This window comes from Oreochromis niloticus, linkage group LG7, assembly GCF_001858045.2.
Source record: "Oreochromis niloticus isolate F11D_XX linkage group LG7, O_niloticus_UMD_NMBU, whole genome shotgun sequence".
In the NCBI taxonomy this organism is placed as follows: domain Eukaryota; kingdom Metazoa; phylum Chordata; class Actinopteri; order Cichliformes; family Cichlidae; genus Oreochromis; species Oreochromis niloticus.
The window spans coordinates 17,060,539-17,083,927 of NC_031972.2; the positions used below are offsets into that span (position 1 = coordinate 17,060,539).

The 23,389-nt window shown below is 41.1% G+C and overlaps 2 protein-coding genes across 5 annotated transcripts in view; both read right to left on the minus strand.

The window, feature by feature from the left end:
• Nucleotides 1–2,230: 2,230 nt before the first annotated feature.
• kcmf1 (potassium channel modulatory factor 1) lies at nucleotides 2,231–9,151 on the minus strand. Of its 4 annotated transcripts, none has more exons than XM_003451473.5 (7): nucleotides 8,943–9,151; nucleotides 7,197–7,364; nucleotides 6,853–6,992; nucleotides 6,015–6,116; nucleotides 5,697–5,880; nucleotides 4,462–4,756; nucleotides 2,231–3,544 (listed from the first exon to the last, which is right to left on the minus strand). In XM_003451473.5, exons 1-7 carry the CDS (start codon nucleotides 8,956–8,958, stop codon nucleotides 3,280–3,282), a joined length of 1,170 nt encoding a protein of 389 aa, XP_003451521.1. In that variant the 5' UTR covers nucleotides 8,959–9,151; the 3' UTR covers nucleotides 2,231–3,279. The 4 variants fall into 4 exon arrangements, with proteins under 4 accessions (XP_003451521.1, XP_025765163.1, XP_025765160.1 ...); XM_025909378.1 differs by lacking the exon at nucleotides 8,943–9,151 and adding an exon at nucleotides 8,663–8,682; XM_025909375.1 differs by lacking the exon at nucleotides 8,943–9,151 and adding an exon at nucleotides 8,131–8,212.
• Nucleotides 9,152–10,712: 1,561 nt separating this feature from the next.
• itga1 (integrin, alpha 1) overlaps nucleotides 10,713–23,389 on the minus strand; it is a 56,890-nt gene continuing 44,213 nt past the window's right edge. Inside the window, exons 12-30 of the mRNA XM_005456230.4 lie at nucleotides 23,189–23,334; nucleotides 21,996–22,136; nucleotides 21,650–21,901; nucleotides 21,330–21,460; nucleotides 20,431–20,606; nucleotides 20,179–20,330; nucleotides 17,997–18,104; nucleotides 16,872–16,951; nucleotides 16,388–16,511; nucleotides 16,221–16,301; nucleotides 16,039–16,115; nucleotides 15,781–15,879; nucleotides 14,509–14,611; nucleotides 14,267–14,380; nucleotides 14,086–14,187; nucleotides 13,901–14,008; nucleotides 13,620–13,718; nucleotides 13,389–13,502; nucleotides 10,713–12,736 (exon numbers count right to left, since the gene is read on the minus strand). Coding sequence (XP_005456287.1) covers nucleotides 12,680–12,736; nucleotides 13,389–13,502; nucleotides 13,620–13,718; nucleotides 13,901–14,008; nucleotides 14,086–14,187; nucleotides 14,267–14,380; nucleotides 14,509–14,611; nucleotides 15,781–15,879; nucleotides 16,039–16,115; nucleotides 16,221–16,301; nucleotides 16,388–16,511; nucleotides 16,872–16,951; nucleotides 17,997–18,104; nucleotides 20,179–20,330; nucleotides 20,431–20,606; nucleotides 21,330–21,460; nucleotides 21,650–21,901; nucleotides 21,996–22,136; nucleotides 23,189–23,334 — 2,264 coding nt within the window. The 3' untranslated portion in view covers nucleotides 10,713–12,679. The remainder of the gene's footprint in view (nucleotides 12,737–13,388; nucleotides 13,503–13,619; nucleotides 13,719–13,900; nucleotides 14,009–14,085; nucleotides 14,188–14,266; nucleotides 14,381–14,508; nucleotides 14,612–15,780; nucleotides 15,880–16,038; nucleotides 16,116–16,220; nucleotides 16,302–16,387; nucleotides 16,512–16,871; nucleotides 16,952–17,996; nucleotides 18,105–20,178; nucleotides 20,331–20,430; nucleotides 20,607–21,329; nucleotides 21,461–21,649; nucleotides 21,902–21,995; nucleotides 22,137–23,188; nucleotides 23,335–23,389) is intronic.

Below are 23,389 nucleotides of genomic sequence, written 5' to 3' on the forward strand. Positions count from 1 at the left end.
GCAGAAGAGCATGTGTGAAAACACAACACGTCAACCCTTGAAGGTGATAGACTACAGCAACAGAAGATCACACCGAGTGCTACTCCTGTCACCTATCAACAGGAAAACAAGTTTAAATTAAGACAGACTCACCAAAATTGGACAATAAGAGAAAAACGTTGATCTGATGAGTCTCGATTTCTGCTGTAACATTTGGGTGGTAGGGCCAGAAGCTGGTGTAAACAAAATGAAAGCTTGGTTTTATGTTGACTTGTATCAATATTTGACAGTTGGTGGCAGTGGTGTAATATTTTCTTGGGAGACTTTGGGACTCTTAGTACCAACTGAGCATTGTTTAAATGTCACAGCCTACCTGTTGCTGACCACGTCCATCCCTTTATGACCACAGAAGATGCTGATGTACACTCTGATGCACAATAACAAAACAGAGGTTATCATCAGAAAATAACAGTCAGTGAGCGCTGAAAAGTAAAAAAAAATTGAAAATCTTTCTCTTTTTTGACCACCTTTGTTTACGCAACGAAACGGGAACTTCATATTTTTATTCTAAAAGATTCATTCATTCCTTTTGAAACATGAATTAAAGGCTGTGAGCGAGTTACAGCCTTTTGCTGCATGCATAAGCCGTTTTGGGAAATGCATCTCCGGTGGTAATAACTTCAAAAAATGTTGCAAGTAATGTGCCAGAGCATTGGAGAAAAACTGCAAACCTCCAAGCTCTGCCAGGGATCTTTGATCAAGAAGTGGAGTGATGGAGATCTGCATCATATGACCTAAACCCCATAGTTAGTTTGGGATGCAGAATGAAGGAAAAGCAGCAAATAAGCGCACAGCGGACGTAGGAACTGTCACCACCTGACTGAGAGACTAAAGAGTGTGCAAAGCTGTTTAGATTGGTTTAGACGTCTGTATTTTTGTAGGTGAGTGGAGGCTTCTTTGGACTCAGGCCGTACTTATGTAACTCCCACAGCACCGTTTGGCAGAACATCCAACTAAAGAGCCGACTTCAAAGAGATTCATCATGCCCTTCAAGGCACCTCCCCAGTCAGTCACTACTTAATATTCCAGGTATCTTCCCTAATCGCTGACCCATCAGGATAAACCTAACACTGCCTCCCGAAGTGTGACATTTAACCTGTCGCTTTTGGTGGCGTGATACTTTAAAAAGAAGCAGCAGTGCAACATGTGTCGTGAAAAGTATCCCATGGGCACCATTTGTTTCTAACAATAACTGCCGAGGAGTGACGAGGACAGCTGGCCGTGAAGGGCCTCACACACATGCACAAGAACAGCACTGTTTTTTTTTATAATGTCATGTGGTTGTATTAGAAGCCTACCTTGGCACACTGTGGATGTGGTCCACACCTTTAGGTCCCTACATCCATCAAATCCAATGACACCCTCTTCAAGGAAGACTATATATAAAATTCCTCAATCACCTGATTAACAGAATTAAGCGAAGTGCTAATCAGCTGATTAAAACTTTTTATAGCTTAATGAATTATGGACAAGCTCTGCTTTAGCTTTCATACCACATTTTTGTATTGTATATTAATGGTAGCCCCTTTTTAGAAAACTTGCACTGTCAATACACATAATTTTAGTCAAATAGAACTTTTCCTAATCAAAAACTATTAATTTCATTACAACGGCGTTATACACATTACACACTTACAGTTGGCAGATACATCCAGACTAATTTTAGGGTTAAATAAGTGGTTATTTAGGATTTATTAAAGCTCAATCAGACGGGTATCTCATTAGTAAAAAGTGACTGGAGAGCTGCTAACGTTCCCATCCCGGGACTTTAGGTTTTTTCTGAAATAATAAGACAAGCTGCAAAAGGCATAGTGTCTCTTGCTTTCATTAAAAGCTGTGCGCAGTTATTTATTGTATTCTAAATTTACATCTTTAAAAAAAAAAATCTGCCCATGTCTTAGAACCGTTATGAAAGTTAACAAAATTTCATATACATCTCATTGCATTTTTACATAGAGGATGAAAGTAAAGGCATGAAGGTGGCATGATCCACATCAAGGCTCCAGAATCAGGAAACAAACATGAATAAATAGAAGGTGCTAGTTTAGAGAGAAAGGGTGTTAAATTAAAACAAAAACCAAACCAAAAAAAAACCTGCGTGAAAAGTCTCCAGGTCCTGATATTCAGCATCAAAAGCATGTGGAACGGTGTGAAGCCTGTACAGGAATGATGGAGAAAGTCGGGACTTTGCACTCATCGATAAATTCAGAAGTATACTGTGACTTTAGTTTATAGCTGAACAATACCAGCTAGGAAAAAAAAAAGCAAAATCAGAGAGGAGCTTCTTTCTTCCGTCTCTAGTTTCCCTCTGATGCACCAAAAAAGGCGAGAGCGGGGCTGAGAAACACACTGCAGCAGAATCGAATAGTTTCTCCTTTTTAAATACTTCAAAGAAAACCTGACGAAATACACTTTCAGATTTCACCGTCTTTGTCAAACTTCTACACTTTCAATACTTAACCACGTCTGAAATAACCAGGGATGCACCGACGTATCTGGACTACTATCTCTAAATAAGACAGCAGTGACCTTTGTTCGCCTGTCATGTGACATTATGCATTTCAAACTGGAGAGTTCCTATTTTATGTAGCACGAAAGCAAAAACAAACTAAACAACAAAACGATCAGTGCATCCCTAGAAATGATCATTTAACAATTGTGAGCTTTGGGATTTTGAAAAGGTTTTAATGACAGGGTCATTAAGTCATGCACGCTGCAAATAACTGCATGCGGTAGTTAATGGTAACCCATCCAAGCACTTTATTTATTAATAGTCATAAACACACACAGCAGCTTCATCAGAGGAGCCTGTGCCCTCTTCACTTTTTGAATGTGGAGTATTTATACGGAGAGCCGTTTGCATGTCACAGGAAGCAAAGGTCTGCCACAGCTGCCTGTAACATTTACCTGATAAAAGAAAAGTAATGTGGATTGATTATCGACTTCATATATATTTTATATAGATTTATATAGTTCTCTTCTCTCGCTCACTTGCTCGCGTCGCGCACTCACACATTTATCCCACTTGCTCTCATTTATTTTTGTTTACAATATAACAAATGTGGTGACAGGCCTGAAATTACAATCACCAAAAACAAACTCAGAAAATCAGGGGGCAGGGAGAAAGGGTGAGGCTGGGGGTGGGGTAGGCTGGGGTATGGGGGACTGCTGCTGCTGCTGTTTGCTGCCCATCACTGACAGTTGCAGCACGGAGGACACAGTCTGCTTGATGCTCGGACATCAAAGAGGCGGCGGCGGAGGCTCCTTCCCCGTAGAGCTGCTCTCTTTAAGCTGGAGGTTCTCCAACGCCACATCTAAAGGCATGATATCCACGCAGCCCATCGCTCCGAAGTCGCCGAAGTCTCGGCGGTCATCCTCATCTGAAGAGGAGCTCTCTTCGTGCATCAGCGTGGACAAAAGCAGCTCCTGGACAAACAGGCTGCGGTCCGCTCGCTCGCCTTCTAGGAACTGCCGCTCTGCTTCGGACATCTTGGGTTCATTCAACCTAAAGAACAGTTATATTCATTAACACTCACACAGGTAAGAAACGTATTACTGTACTAGGAGGTACTTTAACTAAAAGCAGTAAGAAGGACTCCGCTGAGGTTACAGTTTGCATGTTTAAGCTTGGTGACAATTTTTGTTTCTTAATGCCTAAAAAGTTCATGAAATGAAAAAAATGATCAACAATCTACTGAAGTATTATTTCCGATACTATCTCGTGCACCAAGTCAGAGAACTATTTTCTACTAGAATTTATTTTGGTTTGTTTATCACAAGCCAGAACAGCAAAGGGGGATGGTTACTTCTCAAATCCTGTGACTCTTCTCCATACTTTTCTGACAAATATTTTGAACTGGGCGATAAAGCTGTACATTCATAAATACATATATAGCCAACTCAATGGGCAATGAGCAAAATCCACATGCAAATTTAGTCTATAAGTGTTTAAACATAAATAACATGTGAGGCGTGAGGACTTTTGGACTGACGTTTCCTCAGAGTATCAAATCTGAGAAACACACTGTGACATGAAAGCAGCCCGTCTAGACAGAGACGGTTCCTTTCCATCCAGCCCCTGATGGTGCTGCACTCAATTTGTGTCAAGAGCTTTGCTGACCTGCTTTTCTGGAAATAGGCCAAAAAAAGTATCCAGCTGTAACCTTTTATAGTTACATCGTAAATAATTCAGTTACATATTTTTCCTCAGTCACTGCACCTTACTAAACTATAAAATGAATGTGGTTGTAATATAAATCGTTACTTCCCAACATCAGTTATCACCAAACTTACTATTTACCATCAAAATACTTTATTATAGCAGTCATGTGTTGTTGCTGGATATCTGTGTTCTGACAGTCTGTTAGCAGAAACACATGGATTTATAGGCAAACTCTAAAGTCCACCTCCTGCTCCACTCACCGTGCTAATAGGAACTGGGAGCTGTGGGACGAGGATGCAGGATTGCTTTCACCCACAGTGGTGGTGTTGGCAGTTGCTGTGCTGGGCTGGGGGACGGCGGTGCCGGTGTTGCCCGGGTTGTTGCCGCGTCGCGTCGCGTGCCGGCTCGTCTCAACTTGCTGTCGTGCCGCCTGAGCTTGCTGCCGCTCCAACTGCAGCTGCATCTGGAGCTGCTGGAGCTGAGAGGCTGAAGGTCCCGACGAGTTTATTTGCCCTCCTGCAGCACGCCGCACACCTGACAGCTGAGACAACAACTCTGCAGGAGACGGAGACGTGCACACACACACACAAACACAAAGAGGAAGAAGAAAAAAGGCTGTTTGTTTCTAAATAAAACAGACTTTTAAAAGACAGCATAAAAAGAAGAAGAAAGATTCGGTCATGTGCATTTTTTGCAAGCAACACAGTATGATGATTAAAAACAAAATATGGTACTTCAAAATGTGACTGTCTAAACTGTTTCTTGACAACCATCTATAAATTAGGCACACCCTTTACTTTTGCTTCTTCTTGCTAATGTCTGACTTTAAATTAAAAAAAAAAAAATACTGTAATCTTGATGCTATAATGATCATAGCAGATATATTTCTGCATGTACTCTTCTCCTCTTTCACATCTGGGCCAACCTGATTGAAACTTTGTATTATCTTCATTTCATCATCCCCCTGTGAATGTGATGTTACATTCTCTGTTTGCGCATCCTTCACACGTCACATTCAATGACTGGTCACTTGTACACAACGATTGCCAAAATTTGTATCTGTGATTGAATTTAGCTTGAGTCAGCTTTGAATACAGAATGAAGAGTTTTGGTTTCGGTGTGTTGTGTTTCTTCAGGGCCCGAGATAGCAACACAAAATTAAAAGTTATTTGAAAAAGTTGAAGATCTCACTAACTTTGGATGCAAATTCTCACCAAGCCTAAAAAAAAATGCTCCTGTTAACCACCAGGACTGGATTGTGATCTACTGGGTTTTGAACCACAATCATCCTGAGTGGACACTTTTTTCCCCCACGTCACAAAACTATGACACCATAACAATGTCACTGATCACTTGCAATGACAACATTAATTACAATGATCCAGGAACACCACCAACATCAGGATATCACTTAGACTGTATAATTAATGTTGCTGCATTTTTGGGGAACATTTCTGCATTTTGCAAACAGTGTGGGTAAACTCCTGACGCTCACCTGCGATTGGGTCCATTGCCTCTCTGTTACTGGGGGTGTAAGTGGAGCTCTGTGATGAGGAGGATGAAAGTCCCCCTGTGGAGCCGCTAGTAAAGTGCATATTTGTCCGTCGTGCTCTGGGGCCGCCCAGTCCTCGCCCGGGGTGGAACATCCTGCGTACATGCCGCACACTGCTGGACTCATCGTAAAGGAGGACTGTTAAGGTTAAATTCGGTAACAATGTGTACACACACAGAAGAATCTTGCTATTTAAAACAATTCATGTAGAAAAAAAAAGGCTTATTTTGACACTATTGTGTGGTTGAATGAAAAGGATATTAAATCTCTTGGTGCTCTGTGTTCGAGAGTGAGGTGAGCTGTGAAGTCATCTGTCACATGGTTGGGATCCCCTCCGGGCAAGGCAGCGCATATTGGACAGATCTGAAAAAGATAGATAAAGATCATCATACAAACTGGCATGTCTGCAGCCAGGCAGCAACTCTTCTACCTCACAAAAGGTTTAGGGTATTTTATATATTTTAAATATACATACATACATACATATAAGTAAAAGCTGTAACTGTTAGGCTAAAGAATATACTTTATTAAACTACTATTGCCGTTAACCTTTTTTGACCAGTCAGGGCCAATGAGTAGAAAATTGACCAGTTCTGGTCACTGGTCAATCACTTTGTATGAATCTAAAAAAAAAAAACCCTTATGCTACAGAAAATGAATCTGTACAGGATAAATTAAACAATCAAAAAGTGGAAAATGCTGACTTCATTTTATTTCCATTTCATCTGGCAGTAATAGTCATCAGGAACACAAATACTAAGTTAAATAATAAGTTAGCTCTAGTCATGCGCTTCAATGGCATCTTTTCACCCCCGCTCTCAAGTAGCTGTTGGTCAGACAACCTACTAGGCAGCCAGGTGTCAGCAGTATGAGCAGCCTGAGCCTTTGTCTTGCTTTGCTCAGCAGTGGAGAATGCTCATAAAATGTCACTGATAGCTGAAGTGTAGTAACTGAGAATTACAATGACGACTAAATTCAGAGCATGCCAGTGGATAGCAGAGGTAAACTAGGATGCTTAGAGAAATGAGGACATTTCTAAGCTTATAATAGTACACAAAAGTCTACTGAGCAGTTCTGTTTGTGCAGTCAGTGCACTCACCACCTCCGTGGAAGTCTCTGAATGCTCCGAGGTGACATGCTCCTGTAGGGATGTCTCCGTGAAGCCCATCTTGCCACAGTAAGGACATGTGAATGACTGTGGCTGCTCTACTGAAAAAGTGTCTCCTCCATAGTACAAATCTGCAAGGAGATGGTCAAACACAACAGCTCTTATTGATGTTCATGATTATTGATGATTACTTTCAATAATCAACAATATTTATCGCTGAAAATGTGACGAATGGCTTGTAATCACACTTTGGAGTCCTTAGCAGTATCAGCATCCTGTACAACAGGCATGGCGATTATGCATATAGTCAGAAACCCACAGAGTTAAGTCTTTACCATAGTCTACCCTGGTTAATATACACTGCATGGGGTGCTCTGTGGTGTGCCTTGTTGTCGTGGCTCCGCTCTCGTAGCACGACGCGCACAGGTCGTAGTCGTAGCAAATTAAACACTTGAACCGTCTTCCTCTAAAGTTGCCCTTTAAACACGCATCGCAGCTCACACCTGCAAAACAGAAATGGAGAATAGGAAATAAAACACGTGGACCTGACAATACTTTCACAAATTCCTTATAAAGGCGTCTCAGAGGCTGACTTTGAGAAGGCGATCCCATATCTGCAGGCCAGTCTCACTTACACAAGCATGTGTTTTGGAGTGGCACCAACCAACAAGTGCCAGCAATGAAGAACGCTGACATTCCAGCAGACTTCACAACCAACTCAGATTTATCTGAAAGCGGCTTTCATTGCTCACTTTTAACACAGTTCACTCTTTTTCAGGCAGCAGGCTGCTCCTTGTTTTTTGCCCCCCCCCCGATCGACAACACCTAAATTGGTTGGGGGGGGAGGGAATGGGCATAGGCAGAAAGGAGAAAAAAAAAGCTGTTTTCAATGAGACATCATGCTGACATTTCCTGACATTAAAGACTGCCTTATTTGGCAAGTATTAGTAAATATATAAACAAGTATATTACAGAGGGAGTTTTCTCTGACTCATCCCACATTTAACAACAGAGACCTGAAGGAACAATATGCACAAAAGATATCTGTTATTAAACAGATGCTGACATAAAGAAACCAATCAAACTGCAACAGGCCGCTTTGGGAGTTACTTAGAGGCTTGGTTATACAGAAGCAAGCTCAACAGGATAAGTAACTGAGTACCTTGCTTAAAAGGAATTTTAACCACCTGCATAATCCTAGTCTCAGCTGAAAAACTAACTGGTCCAGCAGAGGACCACTAAGCAGATTAATTGACACCTCTGTTGTACCTTGAACATATAACCTCAGATAATTCACCCTCGGTCCAAGAATGGTCAACAAAGCTCCTGCGATCATGTCTGTATTATAGTGCTTCTTTTAAAACTTCTGAGGCAATTTGACGGGACAACACCTGGCAGGTCTTGAAATGTTTGAATGAAATTAACCAAAACTGAAGTTTTCGGTTACACTCATCGTAACTTAAACCCTGCTTAAGAGCAGGCTGCCAGTTAGCCAACTTAGTTACTGGTTATACAGTCAGAGGCCTCAGACTTTCAGTCTACTTGATGACAGTGCATTCGCTAACAGCAGTGTGTGACCAGACGGGACAGTATGGCGCAAATTCAATACCTCCAAGCTCTTAATGAACAAATACTCTGAATATGAGCAAAATGTTGTGACAGCAATATCAGGATGTAACACGCTGTACAACTAATCAGTGCCGGTATAAGTAACGAAAAAGTCACAGGTAAACCAACGACTCCTTGAATTAGCATACATTAGCTTGCTCGCTAGCCCGGCTAATGTAAGGTAACGCAGTACCTAGCAACGGCTAACTGCTGCTCTGCTGCCGTATCATTGCGAACAGGTTGAGTGAAGTAAAAACGCTCCAGCCTCGATTTAGAAAACACGAGACAGGTGTGTAAAGCAGAAATGCTGACAGTAAACACACACGACAAGGGACAAGCCTAGTAACACACGGCGAAAAGCGCAACAACCCTCTCAGACATGAGCAAGCAGTTAGCAAAGCTAGCCCCAGAAGCTAGCTGCTCAGGTAATGTAGCCTTCAACCGGGGCGCCGTGGACCTGTTTATCAACTCACCCTCATGTCGGGACATCCTACAAACAGCGACACAGCCCCCTCCTCGGGCTCCCCAACACGTCTAATGGGGAACGATGCAGTTTTTGAGTCAATAAACTGAAAAATCCTTCACCCTGGTCTGTTTTTTCAGGCAAGATGGATCCCCCAGCAGCTTACAGTTTGTACTGCTTCCCCTCCCAGTGTCACTTATGGCTGAGTGCTGTGAATGAGCACTAGGCGGCGCTGTCTGCTATAAAATCACTCGACCCGGACTGTGTTGCTGTGATGCACCAATTCTTTAACCACATTTTGCCTGAAACATAGCACAAGTTATATGTGTAAACAAAAGAGTTTCTCTCAGCATAAAAAACAAATACATTTTTAAGGGCCTGTGTCCCAGATAAATCCTTTTGTTCGTGACATATGGCTGAGGTTATTAGCATATTAGATTGCTTGCATTGCATTTTATTTGTCCATTACTTTTAGATGAACTGCTTCAGTGCATACTCCTTATTTTGTCATTATAAAGAAAACAACAATATATAGCTACACTACAGGACAAAAGTTTTGGAACATCCCAGTTTTTTCTCAGTTATTTATTGCAATTCAAGTTGTTAAAGTCCAATGAATAGCTTAAATGGTACAAAGGTAAGTGGTGAACAAAATGCTAAGGTTACCCAAAAGTGAAAAATAATGTACATTTCAGAATCATAAAAAAGGCCTTTTTCAGGGAACGCAAAATGGGTTAACAATTTAAAGCTGCTCTGCAGCAATGGAGGTTGATCAAGCTTCGAAAGCTGATGCTACTAATTCCTACAGGTGTTCCAACTTTTCCAGGTTACTTACAACTCCCTTTGTCTGCATAAAATCAGTGTTGAAACACACTGTGGTACTATACCCTCGTGAGCATCAGTTGAACAGTATTGTACTGCAGAAAGTAGTGTGTTGCTACAAAAATGGCTAGAAAAAGGCAATTAACAATGGAAGAGAGACGGACCATCATAACACTTAAAAATGTAGGTCTTTCCCACAGAGAACTTGCAAAAAAGTGTAAGTGAGCACAGTTTCCTTTACCATCAAAAGGCACTCAGAAACTGGCGCAAACTGTCACAGGAAGCGGTCTGGCAGACCTAAAGCCACAACTGAATCAGAGGACAAGTTTCTGAGAATTAACAGCTTGTGTGATAGGCAGCTCACAGGACAACAGCTTCAAGCACAGCTTAATAGTGGTCATAGTAAGCAAGCCTGAGTTCCACCTGTGAAGACAAGACTTCAAGCTGCAGGTTTGACAGGACGAGTTGCAGCAAGAAAGCCATTGCTAACACGTCAGAATAAGACAAAGAGGCTTGGGCCATGAAACACCGCCACTGGACTACTGAAGACTTCATCCAGTCAAAGGGTACGAACTAAAATTAACCCACAGGTTATGTATTTATGCATGAAGACATGGTTAAAATCACCTGAAGTTCATGGTTGGCATAGTTGATGGTGTTGGAGGATATTTTCTTGGCACACTTTGGGACCTTCAGTACCAACTAATCATCATTAATACACCACAGCTACCTGAGTATTGTTGCTACCCATCTTCTGATGGCTACTTCCAACAGGATAACACCACATCTTGAAAATGATAGTGAGTTCACAGTGCTCAAATCGGATCCATACTCTCCAGATCTCAATCAGTTGAGCACCTTTGGGATGTGGTTAATGACAGATTGGGAGCAGTGTATTAAACAGATCACAGTTCTGCTGTGTGTTTTGTCTGAACAAAATGCAAGAGAAATGGTGATGTTCTTTATAAAAATTATTTATTTTTTTGTACATCAGATTTAGTTCATATATCTGTGCTAATGAGGACACATACACTCTGACAAACCAGTGCATTACAATGAAGATTTCACAGCAGTGTAGAAGGCTGGGCTGGAGCTCACTTTGCTTCCTACAGTTCCTCTGAGTTGTTATCTGTAAGTAAGCTCTGACCGAACAAAGAGAGGTGAACTCCACCCTCGTGCGTGAACCCAACGTGGCCACACAATCCAAAAATTGACTAACAGCTACACATTCTCTATATACAATTTATTACATGTGCTTTAATGTCAACAGTGGAGTGAGAGCTGAGGAGTATTAAGAAACAGAAGAACTACCTCTTATTCTTGCTTATCTCCCTCAGCATTAAGACATAATTATGAGGGGGAAAAGCTACAAAAAGAGGCTAGAATATGTTTCTCCTCAATTCAGATTATAATCTCTTCTAAAATATCGGACAGCTGTGCAAACTTTGGAAACAAAAAGGTACAAATAAGGTACTTTAAAGCAAGAGAAAGCCTAGAGTGTGCTATGCTTTGTGCACACTACAGCCACCAGAGAATCCCTTTACAACATAGAGGAAACTAGTGAACAGCTGGACATATATTTCTAAACTGGATGATTATTAAGTTCCTATTTTGCAAGTTAAAAGGAAATCAAAGTATCTGCTGTGATATCTCAGCCTCGGCATTCAGAACACAGTCATTCAACAGGTTCGAAATATCATTGTCAATCAAATGAAACCGAAATAGTGGATACAAACCCTCGTCTTTATATATATATTTCACTACGGAGTAATTATACTTTCAATACTTTTCATCAAAATATACCATTATTTACATATCTGCATACATCTTAGCACTGAAAATGTGACAAAACCATACAATTTTCTCGAGTGTAAATTGTGTATATTTATGTCATTATTCATGATATTTGTAGCACCTGAGCGAAATCATTTCTCTGACCACCGATCTGAAAACCCCCCAAAAAACAAACAAACATTAAATTAAATCCAAACACGATCCTGTACATGTTAAGCTTTACATTTGTGACCAGATATATTTACAGTACAATCAAAGATTTGGATTTTGAAGACGCGGCAGTCTGTATCTCCATGGTAACCGAGGTGATGACAGGTTGATTACAGACTGAAACTTTTCTTAAGTACAAAAACAAAAATTGCATTCAGGTTTTGGTCTTTAACAAACATTTTGACATTAAAAATGTGCCATTTTATACTGTTTAAATTCAGCAAGAACAACAACTATTTAATACCTAATACAGTGTTTCATAAACCTAATCAAGCAGAAGAGTTTCACACAAGGGTGTAAGCTATCAGACAGACTGGTCCAACACATGGAAAGTTCACATATTGTCTCAGAAGCGTGCTTAAAAGTAGCTTAGGCAACTTTGGATCCTCATTGTGAAAAAACCTGAGTATTTTTTTTGCCTCTAAAGCTGGAGTGCAACTGCAGGAGCTCTGAAGCCTTTGGGTTTCTGCTGTATGTCACAGAGTTAGTTGGTTAAATGGTGCTTTTTTTGGCCAACTTGGTGCCTTGCAAGTGATGGTCTCCTCCGTCCCGCCTCTGGCTCCTCTTCTTGAACTGCTTGATGGGACTTGATGCGTACTGTTACTGTTTGTTGGTCATGTCGAACAAATAGCATGTGCAAATACTTCTGTACAGTCAGTGTGTTCGTCTCCACGTGTGAGCCAGTTTCATTTCGGCTCCAGTGTTGTAATCTAGCGCTTGGAAAATCAAAGAGTTGAGAAGTATTTGCAAGCTTTACCTGATAAATGCCAGTGCAGAAAACAGTGAAGATAATGCTGTTTGTTTTGTTTTGTTTTCCAGGCAGTCATTGTGTCACAGCACTAATATCAGTGGGTCTTATGGCGTTTCCTATGTCTGTCTGTTAGTTTGTAGGTCCTGGTGGTGGGTGGCTGTCTAGATACTTCACTCTGCCTCTTCCTCCTTTGGGTAGTCCCTGGATTTTCTCTTGAAAAAGCCAAGCTGGAGGAGCAGAAAAGGGAGTCACAAAACTATTTAAAACAGAAAAGGATACTTTGACATTTTTGGACATATGCTTATTAGCTTTCTTGCTGAGAGTTTCTGTCATCATCTGTCTTAAAATCAGGATTACAGCATAAACTTTACAGAAAACATCTTGCGGTTACCACGATTTTCCCTGCTAGCGCTATGGCCGTAGATGTTTTGGCTTTTTGGAGCCAGAAGTGATGATCTTGAGACAAAAGTTTTATCAGCCAACAATATAAAGCCCAAACACACATAATATAGCCATGTTAATTGTTAGTTGACCATTTGAAACACTTAAGTTTTTTAGGCATCCATCCATTCTCTTTCACTTATCCAATTCAGGGTCATGGGGGGGACAGGAGCCTATCCCAGGTTGAGAGTCGGGGTACATCCGACGGTACAGGGCTAACACAGAGAACCATTCACACAGATATTGGCAATTTATAATCCTCAATTAACCTAATCCTACTAATTGCATGTTTTCGGACTTTGCAGGTACTCTGGAGAGAAGCCACCACTGTGACGTAGCAATGCTAACCACTATTCCACCACAATTTGTTTGAGTGTGCTCTGCAGTGACAAGATATCACATGGTCACAATGATTTGAAATAGTTTGCAGAATATTACCTTCCACAGAATGAAGATAACGAGTGCTAAGATGAGCAGTCCTATCAGGATACTGATGATAATGATCCAGAACGGGATTCCTCTGACAGTATCTTTGGAAACCTGGATACTGACCTGTTTAGAGGAATAATACAGTACATACTCTAAATATACACATATATGTAAACATACATAAGCATTTAATGATAATGAGATGTTACAAGCTTACTATACCAGAACTTTCTGACTTACACTTCTGGTCATGTCGTTGCTGTTCACTTCAAACACGTCCTTCAGCTTCCTGATGTCCAAAGTCCCGTTCACCACCAAGTATAGACCGGAAAACTCGCTCTGTAAAGATAAATATTTAAATATTTTCCTTCCTTTCTGTCCATCAATCAGACCGCTGTCAGCCTGCTTTTTTTTCCAATACTATATTGTATTTATTATTTATCCCAACCCATGAGAAAGAGCTGGTCAGAGACAGCCAGACAAACCAAAAGCACCCAGCGACGTCGCATCTCAAAACGTACCTCGATAAACGTAGGCTTCCACAATCTGAACGCCATGTTGAGCTGAGCGATCTTTTTGCCTTCAGAGATCAAGCAGCTAAACGATTCAAACTTTGTGTGGCTGTCTTGCTGCAGAGCAAATTAAACACGTAAGATGGGTGCAGGAAGAGTTCAGCGATCTGTAGAACACGAATGTCATCACTCACCAGCAGGTAGTTACTGAGCGTCTCTTTTTTCGGTTTCACAACTTTAACCTCTGGGTTAATGTTAAAAGGATTGATCTGTCCTTTTGACATGTCACACATCATCTGCAGAGTAGGGAGAAAACGACATGAACGTCGGTCTGTTTCTTCGCATACGCTTGCATATCCATGGAAGCATACTTACATTTGAGGAGGTGACATTCGTCAGGTACAGTAACGTGTTCTTCCTCGGAGACTCAAAAGGATATTTCACTTCAAGGCCAAGGGTTGGAGTCACCCCGTCACGTAACCTTTCCACCTGAGGACATGTGAGACGCAGAAAAGGAGTGGAATTCATATTACCGACACCCTGCGCCACATATGAGCTATAAGTTCTCTGCTTGTATTAATAAATCATCCAATATGATCACTGCGTGCAGATGTTACCGTGTAGGTGATGTTGACCTCTTTTCCAATCATACTGAAGTTACTGAATTTCGAGGGATACTCATCGTCCTGTGTTATTTCAATGTGGTTGTTCAAAGGTGACCTGAAAGAAACATCCTTTTTACATTCTTCACTTCTCAATCAGAGCTTTAGATGCAAAATGATGTGTCTAATAAAGTTATAGGAAATAGAACCAAAAGTCTTGCTGCCACTAAAAAAAGGACACTCTTGAGCTCTTCCTAATTCCTTACAGGGCCAGTCGAACTTCACTAATGATGAATAAGCCATCAGTCTATGTGCATTAACTTTACCTGCATTAACATATTTAGGCCACTCGCTGGCAGCACAAGATGCAAACAAATGCTGACATAATATCACCTTCCAAACATTTTGAAAGAATGTTAATACAACATTCATTCTTCTTTTAACCCCGTTTTACAGCCTGACATTTCTCAAAGGTACGTCTAAATGCTCCACTGATGCATCTGTAGATACCCACTGAGTGAAAGCGTGGCACACTACAAAAAGCCATCACAGCAACTCTAGGTGTTATAATGTGAATATTTATTAGAAGAAAGTTATTGGACTGCAAGACATCAAAAGGTCAAGGGTCAAACTATGTGTGAGAAATCCTAAATAACCTTAAAGTAAAAGCAAATAATGAAGTCCACTGACTTTATTAATCAACAAATCAATACATGTTTTGTTTTTTTGTTTATTCTTCTTATTACTTAGTAAATAAAAGCTACTATATTAGACCACGATTCTGCCACACCTGTCCTAAATTACCAGCAGTGGTAATGACCAAAATCATGTTTCTATAGTGGTTAATCCAGCAGTATGGATCAGCTTTTAAAGCAAAATGGCATTTTTAATACTAAAATATAATAATTGTTGTCGTTCATGAATTGAAAACTAGTTTGAGTGGTTGAATGTTATGTGTTTATACAATTCCATATTGAATCACATCATTCACAATCCCCAGACTACAAATCCAGATGACGGTGACGTTATCATTACAAGCATGTTAGCAGCATCGTAAGCTCCTGGCTTGGTTAACAAGGAGGAAAACACAGCACAATGACTGACTCTGATGTGGTACTAACACCTTTTTATTCCAATATAAAAGGAAATGCTAATATTCTTTTTCTTCTTATTATTATTATCATCATCATCATCAGTAATAGTGGAAACTTTTACTTGTCTGGCTAAAAAAAAAGAAAAGTAAATAATGTATCTTTAATGCAAAGGTGTCAGTTCACAGCTACTCACTTTACATCTACTTTGAACGTGAGTCCAAGTTCATACTTGACAGGGATGAAGATATACAAACTGTTGTCACCCATGGTAGAGAAATCTTCTTCATTGTCACTACAAAAATACAATTTACATGCATATGTAACATTAACGTCCATCCACCATTTTGGACAATTAATCACAGAAACAAGCAGAAACAAAACATTTTCATCTTTTTTTCCAGAATTATTATTATCCCGATGATGTGCAGAAAAAATGGAGGGATCCTCTCACCTTGTAGCTGTCACATTAAACTGAATTTTCTTCTGAAAATATTTGAGATTCACCTCAAATTTCACTGTTATTGTTTCCTGTGGATTTGACATCAAACCATAGGTTTAGTGAGCAGAGGTAAAGAAAATATATTGTACAGGTAAGATGTTTTACGGATCCTGCACATGGCAGCTGAAACTAACCTCTTCATTGTTTCCCAAGAAGGGGTACCCCACTTCAATGCTCACTTCGGTGTCATTTACAGTGGTCGTCTTTGTATCTGGCTGAAGAATTGTAGTCACAGAATCACACGCATTGCTTCAGTCCGTAAAGTCAAATAGCGCAGAGAGAGGAGGGAAAGGGTTCTTACCTCTACGTTCACAAAGTTGATGTTTTGTGTAAAGCTGATTTTCACGTTGGTGTTATAAGCTTTGTCTTTGAGGTTTTTGACGGTGATATTCAAATAAATGATTTCCTTTTCTTTGATCAATTTACTGGAGAAGTACATAAAAAATAAAAAGTCAGAACGGCTGGATGCGATGCACACACATCAACACAAGGGTGCAGTCATACTCTGGAACAGTCTGACTCGGCTGAATGACTCCAAAACTACGACTTACAACACATCAAGTAACAACTCTGATGTGAGAAAGAAATAGTACAGAATAACATTCAAGAAAAAATAGATATGTGTATAAATATACACAAACCCATTTCTGAAAAAGCTGCAATTCATTTAAATTCCTGTATCTAACTGAAAACAGTGCAAACACGGAAACAAATGCTCAAAATAAGATCTGTCATGCTTGTTTTTGGTTTTATAACAACAATATAATAATAATAATTCCACTAACCTTTGCTTATCATAATCAGCCTTCAGGGAGAGGTCAGGAACGCACGTCTGAGTTTTGTTTCCACAGTCCATTAAAGTAATCTACAAGACATTTTCAAGAAAATAACAAATTAAACATTTCAAAAAGCTGCATTTTTACTTGGGCTTGCAGAATGATGCTTGTACGAGTTTAAGGCCGATTGAAATCCGAGTTTAAGATCTGTACATGCAAGATGACTGCGTGACTTCACAACTACTTTGCAAGCCAATCATGGTAAAGACTCAAACTGTCATAGCCTCATATTGAAGTATGAATATACTGAGTCCAGTAGATAACTTGTGAAATTAGCAATAAGAATGAAAATGAGCCGCTGCATGTTTGCACCCCTGAGAAGAAGTGTTCCTTTAGATGACCTTCATTTCCTTTGCTTTTCCCCCCTGAGAGTGTTTCAGGCTCACAGTTGCATTTGTTCCCATTCCTAATAGTCTCCCACTGGACTGATAAGATCAACAGTATCTTATCTCCCAAAAAGGATGGGATTGGAATATCATTTGGAGTGCAATGTCAAAAGAAAAACACTTCCGTTTGATAACTTCCTCTTCTCTGGGTGTTTGTCCTCTTCTCTTCCTGTCAATAACAATAACAGGAGAGGTCCCCGTGACGCAGCATGAGGGGAGACGGGATCTGCCGACGCTTTTAAACATAACACATGTGGTCGTGCGTTTAGGTGTGAGCAAAGGTAACGATGCGACTAATGCGTACGGGCTTTACATGCATTTTCTAGTACATGCTGAAGCTGAATCCTCCTGTGATGTTTCCCAGCTTTATCGGGAAACATCACGCACTCCAACAATTATCTGGGAACACTCTTGTTAGAGGAAATATGCATGTGGGGGTGTGGGAAGATGGTCCTGGCTGCTGGTGCTGAAACACTAATGCGGGCTGAAACTGAAGGATGGTAGTCAGCTGTTGCAGAAGCTAATGTACTGTATCAGCAGCCAGAAAAGAAAACCCGTCTCCTTGCTACGGGATTATAAAGACAGACTGGGGTCAAATTCTTCCTGTCTGTGACTTTTAATGTTCTGCTTAGTGTAACTAGTCGATTATTTTACTAAAAGAAACCATAAGTGATATAAGTGGTCTTACATTGGCATTGATGGATTTGGGAAGACTTTCATCCAGCACAGGACCTTCTTCATCAGCTTTTCCGAACTCCACAGACACAGTCAGAGGTCCTCGGAAGTCTAGCCGTTCCTGGGATAGAGGATGATGACGCAAAGCAGGGAGGAAAATAAAAGGCATAGGGAGAAAAAAAAGTTAAGAACAATGGAGGACTTTAAGGTCAAAATTAACTGGCTGCTTTCTGACGCTGAAGCTTCGCTGCATCAACTGCAAACTGATTCTTTCAAAACAAACGTGGTAAAATGGTCAGTTGAACACTCAGCTGTGTTATGATATGAGGAATGCTTTCTTGGCACAGTTCACTCCCTTCAAGTCAATCACAGCTTAGATAGCACAGCATATCTGAGTACTGCACCTGACCTTTGTCACCCCCTTTTAGCCGCTATTTAAGGTCATCTACTCCCAGCAAGATAATGCCCCTGTTTTGATCCTCTGGATGAATTGAAGGCGTTTTCAGAGCAAATGAAGTCTCCAGTGTTGCTGTGCAGTCCCTGATAAAGTGTTTGCCGACTGCCGAGTCTATTTGCAACACATTGCTGGAAAACCATTCAGCATTTAACTTTAAGCCAGGGGTGGGCCACTCCAGGCCTCGAGGGCCGGTGTCCTTCCTGAAGGTTTTAGATTTCACCCTGGGTCAACACACCTGAATCACATGATTAGTCCATTACCAGGCCTCTGGAGAACTTCAGGACATGTTGAGGAGGTCATTTAGCCATTTGAATCAGCTGTGTGGGATCAAGGACACATCTAAAACCTGCAGGACACCGGGCCTTGAGGCCTGGAGTCGCTCACCCCTGCTTTAAGCTAAAAGAAATGTCAAACGGATGGTAGAGCAAAGGTCAGAGAACCATCAGGCATTTGGATTGGTCCTCTGGGGCTTATAAGAGTTGGTGTAAACTTTTGCTCCTGTCCATTTAGCAGATGTTGAGACAGTGTTTTCACTGGTTAAAAGAAAGCATCATCATGGTGGCAGCAAAGTCATTCATCAAATCCACCTCACTGAAAACCGCCAAAAAAGCAACACTCGCTAGTGCCACGGGCGTCAGGACAGACACAGGTTTGTGATCAGTCTCTGCTACTGAGGAAAAAAGCAATCTACTAAAGTAACTGAGATTTATTTGTGTTTGTGTGATTGTGCAAAGCCTTCATATGATGGACACACGCAGATCCAGTTTGAAAGAGATGCGTCACATTGAGGCGCCGCCTATGATGAAGTCCTTCTTGAGACCGTTCCAAATGCTGATTAAAACTCAAAGGACGCTGATGAAGAGCTTTTAACATGAAAGCGCCGCGTTTACAATCAGCCACACTGAACTGCACAGACCGTGCCTGTTGCTTAAACAATTATAAACCACACTGTTTATAATAGTATTTCAGTCACTGATAATATAACTTTGGATTTTAACTGATGCTTTAGCAGAGAGAAATTTTCTGTCAGACGGGTTCAGATTTGGATCCGTCTCGGATTCAGGGGATATAGACGCGGCGCTTCTTCCGTGCTTGTTAAATTCTCGACCCCGAAAGACCTCTGCCTGAGGACAAGTGGGAAGTCTCTGGTCTGACTTGCCCACTTGAACAGAGCAGGTATTCATACTCAACACACATAATAACAACAGCTGTTTCCAACGATTAGCTCCTCTTTCCTTCACTAAAGGGTTAGCCAGTCAGAGAAATCCATGGCTGGCACGAATGCCCGGAAGCAGAAGCTGCCCACGAAGACGCTTGGTTTTAAAGTAGGTGGTACAGCAAAGGTTTAAAAGCTTTTAGCAGTTACAGGTAAAAGTAGTCAATGCATCACTACCTAATTCACCTTCTACTTCACTCTAATCACTGTTTCATCCTCACTCCTTTCCTCCAAGTGTCTCCAGATAATTTATCGGCCAGTGCAGCACGAAGCATGCTTTGATCGGGACGGGGTCTGTTTCATGTTAGGTCTTCCTGCTCTGCATAGGACAGCTTTACCCTCCCTCCTCTCTGGCTAACAGCCCTAAAACACCATTAACATTTCCAGGAAGCCCTGAATATAACTTTCACTAATGAGCAGCGCAGCAACGGAAGGAATCCACTTGAATGTTGTGTTTAGTAGATGCAGACTGAAAATAAAGTCAGACTATGTACAGGTAAGAAAACACAACTGAAGACTTGCCGACATCATGAAGGTTTTCTGCATGCATTCTTTCGTTCCGTCCATGATGGTGAACTTCTCTGTAGTCCTGCGATCATTTTTTAAATCTTTGCTAATAAATGAGGCCCTGGATGTGGCACGCAGACTGTCCAGTGTTATAGTATAGGTCATATCTACAAGACACACGAAGTTTAAAAAAAAAAAAAGTGGTTATAAAGAAGAAAAATAAGCGAGAAAAATTGCAGAATCAAGTTGGTTTGTTACATGACTCACTTGCAGTTGTGTCTACAGTCGGCTGGTCGGACTTGACTCTGTAGGTAAAGCACAACTTGGTCTTCACACAAATAGATTTCCTATTGCCGTGTTCACACTGGTGCTCAGTCTGCTGGAGGTTGACTTTAGAGGGGTTAAAAGTCATGTTGGCATACAGCTCTGCAACATCTCTGGACCTGGTAACACAAATGAAACGCATCAACTACTAGAAAACAAAGCACGCAGGAACAGTGCGTGTGCAGTTCGAGTACTGCATATCCTGCACGCAGTACTGCAACGAACCACAAAGTAGTAAAACTAGCTCTTTACCAACTAGCTACAGCAGCATGTTAAATAGATGATGTCACTGATGCAGAGTGAAATAAATACTTTTACTAAATGCATCCGCTTTCACAAAGGAAGGAACTAATGCATCTTGAGGATAAAACTTGGCTTCAGTTCTCGGCATCCAAATGTTAAGCTTTCTAAAACAGAGCCAGCAGTCCAGGGAGAAGAGCCTGCCTGCTGCCAAATCCTTTTGAAACTCTAAGTCACTTGGGAAATGGAGTTTTCACACAGCCTAGTTGAAGCTCTGTCAGTAGAAGCTGTGGGAGAAAGTCTGCCTTGGAAGTTAAATCATGCTGTTGGCTTCAAAACTTTGTGGGCTGAGGATGTATGCTGCTCTCCAACTGTGAAGTATGTTGCGGGGGTTTTTAAAAGAGAAATCACAAGGAGGTTGATGGTCACCAGCCTACAACCCCAGTGGGACGTGCACAGCTGTCTAAACCCTGATTAATGCAATGGAAAGTGGACATGTATGCTGTTTCTGGGCTGCAGCACTGCTGCTGCTGTTAACGATTGAAGTGGAATGTGTGGTTTTTGCAGTGAATGTTTGTATGTGAGGATGGGCCACGACTCACCAGAACAGCGAGGCCCCTCCCAGACCTCCTATAGTGATATCAGTGATTCCATCTCCATTTAGATCCATGACTCCATGTATGGACTGACCAAAGAATTTCACCTTTTCGCCATCGCCACCTGCAGGAATATGCTGAGGACACACCAACAAACAAAGCAGAGGATATTGAGGCAAAATTGCAGTTAATTTAAATCCATAGTGACGCTAACTTAGGTAAACAGTATTTGCACAGAGTGGAAGCGTCTGTAGCCTTATCTAAACTATACTGTAATGAAAACAACAACAACAGATCTTTTAGTATTATAAATTCCATCTTCTCACCTGTACAAATTTCTCTTTGAGTGATTTCTGGTCTCCGTGATAGATGTAGACAGCCCCTCTGTGGTCATTTTCAAAAGGCGCACCAATCGCCACATCATTATACCCATCAAGGTTAAGATCTGTCACTGCTGCAATGGCTGTACCAAACCGGGCACCGCACGGCTCATTTTTATTGGTGCAGCCGGCTGATTGGAGCGTACAGCAGGACTGATTGATAGGCTTTAAAGTATACTCATGCTCAAATTTGTTATTCTGTAACGGAGGAAAGACAAAAACAAGCTGTTTTGTTTCGTGACTTTTAGCAGACGTCTGACAAAAGTTATCCGACTGATCTGATTTTCTGTACCTTGAGCCTGTAGACGTAGACTCGTCCCTGCTCATCTTTTTCTGGGCCCATGTACATTGGAGCTCCGACCAACAGCAGGTCAGTCAAGGAATCCTTATTCACGTCAACAGTCTGAAGGACGCTGCCGAAGTAGGAACCAATCTGCGCAAAGCCCCAAACCATCTTTCAGTGTTTACTCCACTGAACGTTACATTCAACTTGCACATTATATGCAGTAAGCAGTGAACCCAGAGCCCACATTAAGCCACTGACTAATATAATATAAACTAATATAGCTGAATGCTCACAAAGAATTTGGTGCATCTTGACCAAAATAATGATGAATTACACCAGCATCTTGTCCTGAATATATAAGACATAAATATGCACACATTTACAGTCATAGTCATCAATATTTATATTATTGTGCTTTTCTGTATTAATTTACTATTTATTGATATATTGTAAGCTATCTAAGGAGCTTGGAAAGAAAAGCGTCTGGACTTCTTTAAGTTGCTTGAAGACGTTTCACCTCTAATCCGAGAAGCTTCTTCAGTTCAGAACTGAAGAAGCTTCTCGGATGAGAGGTTGTTATATTACTGTTTAGTGTGTCTATGTTAAATATGTTGCACATCACTTGTTTTTTTGGAAATTATTTTATTTCTGTTTGAATCAGGCTGATGACTTGTCATACATGCACATTTTGTAGCCATATTTTAAAAACTGCTCCTTTATAGCGCACTATGGACTAAACATAGTGTCGCTTGTGTTATTGGGCACTTCCTTTTGCCAGGAATGAATGGCCTGGAGCCACTTACTGACCATCTGCCCAACCAGTCCTTGGAGTTCTCTCATTGGCTGACATCCATGTGGATGTGTTGCTGGATTTTTAAAAAAACTTTTTCAGACTTTTTCCTCTACTGCGAGCACCACAGACGTAAATGAAGCTATTGTTTCTATAAATAATGGCTTATGTGAATGATGTGTTTTTACAGTGGCTCTGAGGTGTAAAACACAACAGCGGACAAAGCGTGTTTTCTATTAATTACTGTGTTTTGCATCTTTCCCTTTCTTTTATTATTTTCCTTAAAGGCACATGTGTAATTAGCTTAAGATAGAAACAGCATCGTGAGTTACCATCTTTAAGCTTCTCACATCTCCAGTGCAAAAGCGCCCTGAGGAACCGAGGCTAGCCAAACCTGCCAAAGACTCACCTGTTCTCCTTTCAGTATCTGCGAGATGACGATTCTGTTATTTGCATCGAGTCGGTAGATAACGACGCGGCCGGTGTGGTTGTACCGCGGCGCACCTGTGATGTACAGCTCTCCCTCAGACGTGGATGCTGACTGAACATCATACCCTGCAGAGAGTGCATTTACAAGCACGTTTTTTCAATCCAAACAGTACGAACCTTC

Bases quoted from the DNA above. Each gene is read 5' to 3' on its own strand.
- kcmf1 (XM_025909375.1), bottom strand. From the start codon at position 8,197: ATGATCGCAGGAGCTTTGTTGACCATTCTTGGACCGAGGGTGAATTAT. The intron at 7,365-8,130 runs GTACAACAGAGG...TCTGTTTTGCAG, and splicing joins TCTGAGGTTATATGTTCAAG to GTGTGAGCTGCGATGCGTGT. The intron at 4,757-5,696 runs GTGAGCGTCAGG...CGTCTCCTGCAG, and splicing joins GGCAATGGACCCAATCGCAG to AGTTGTTGTCTCAGCTGTCA.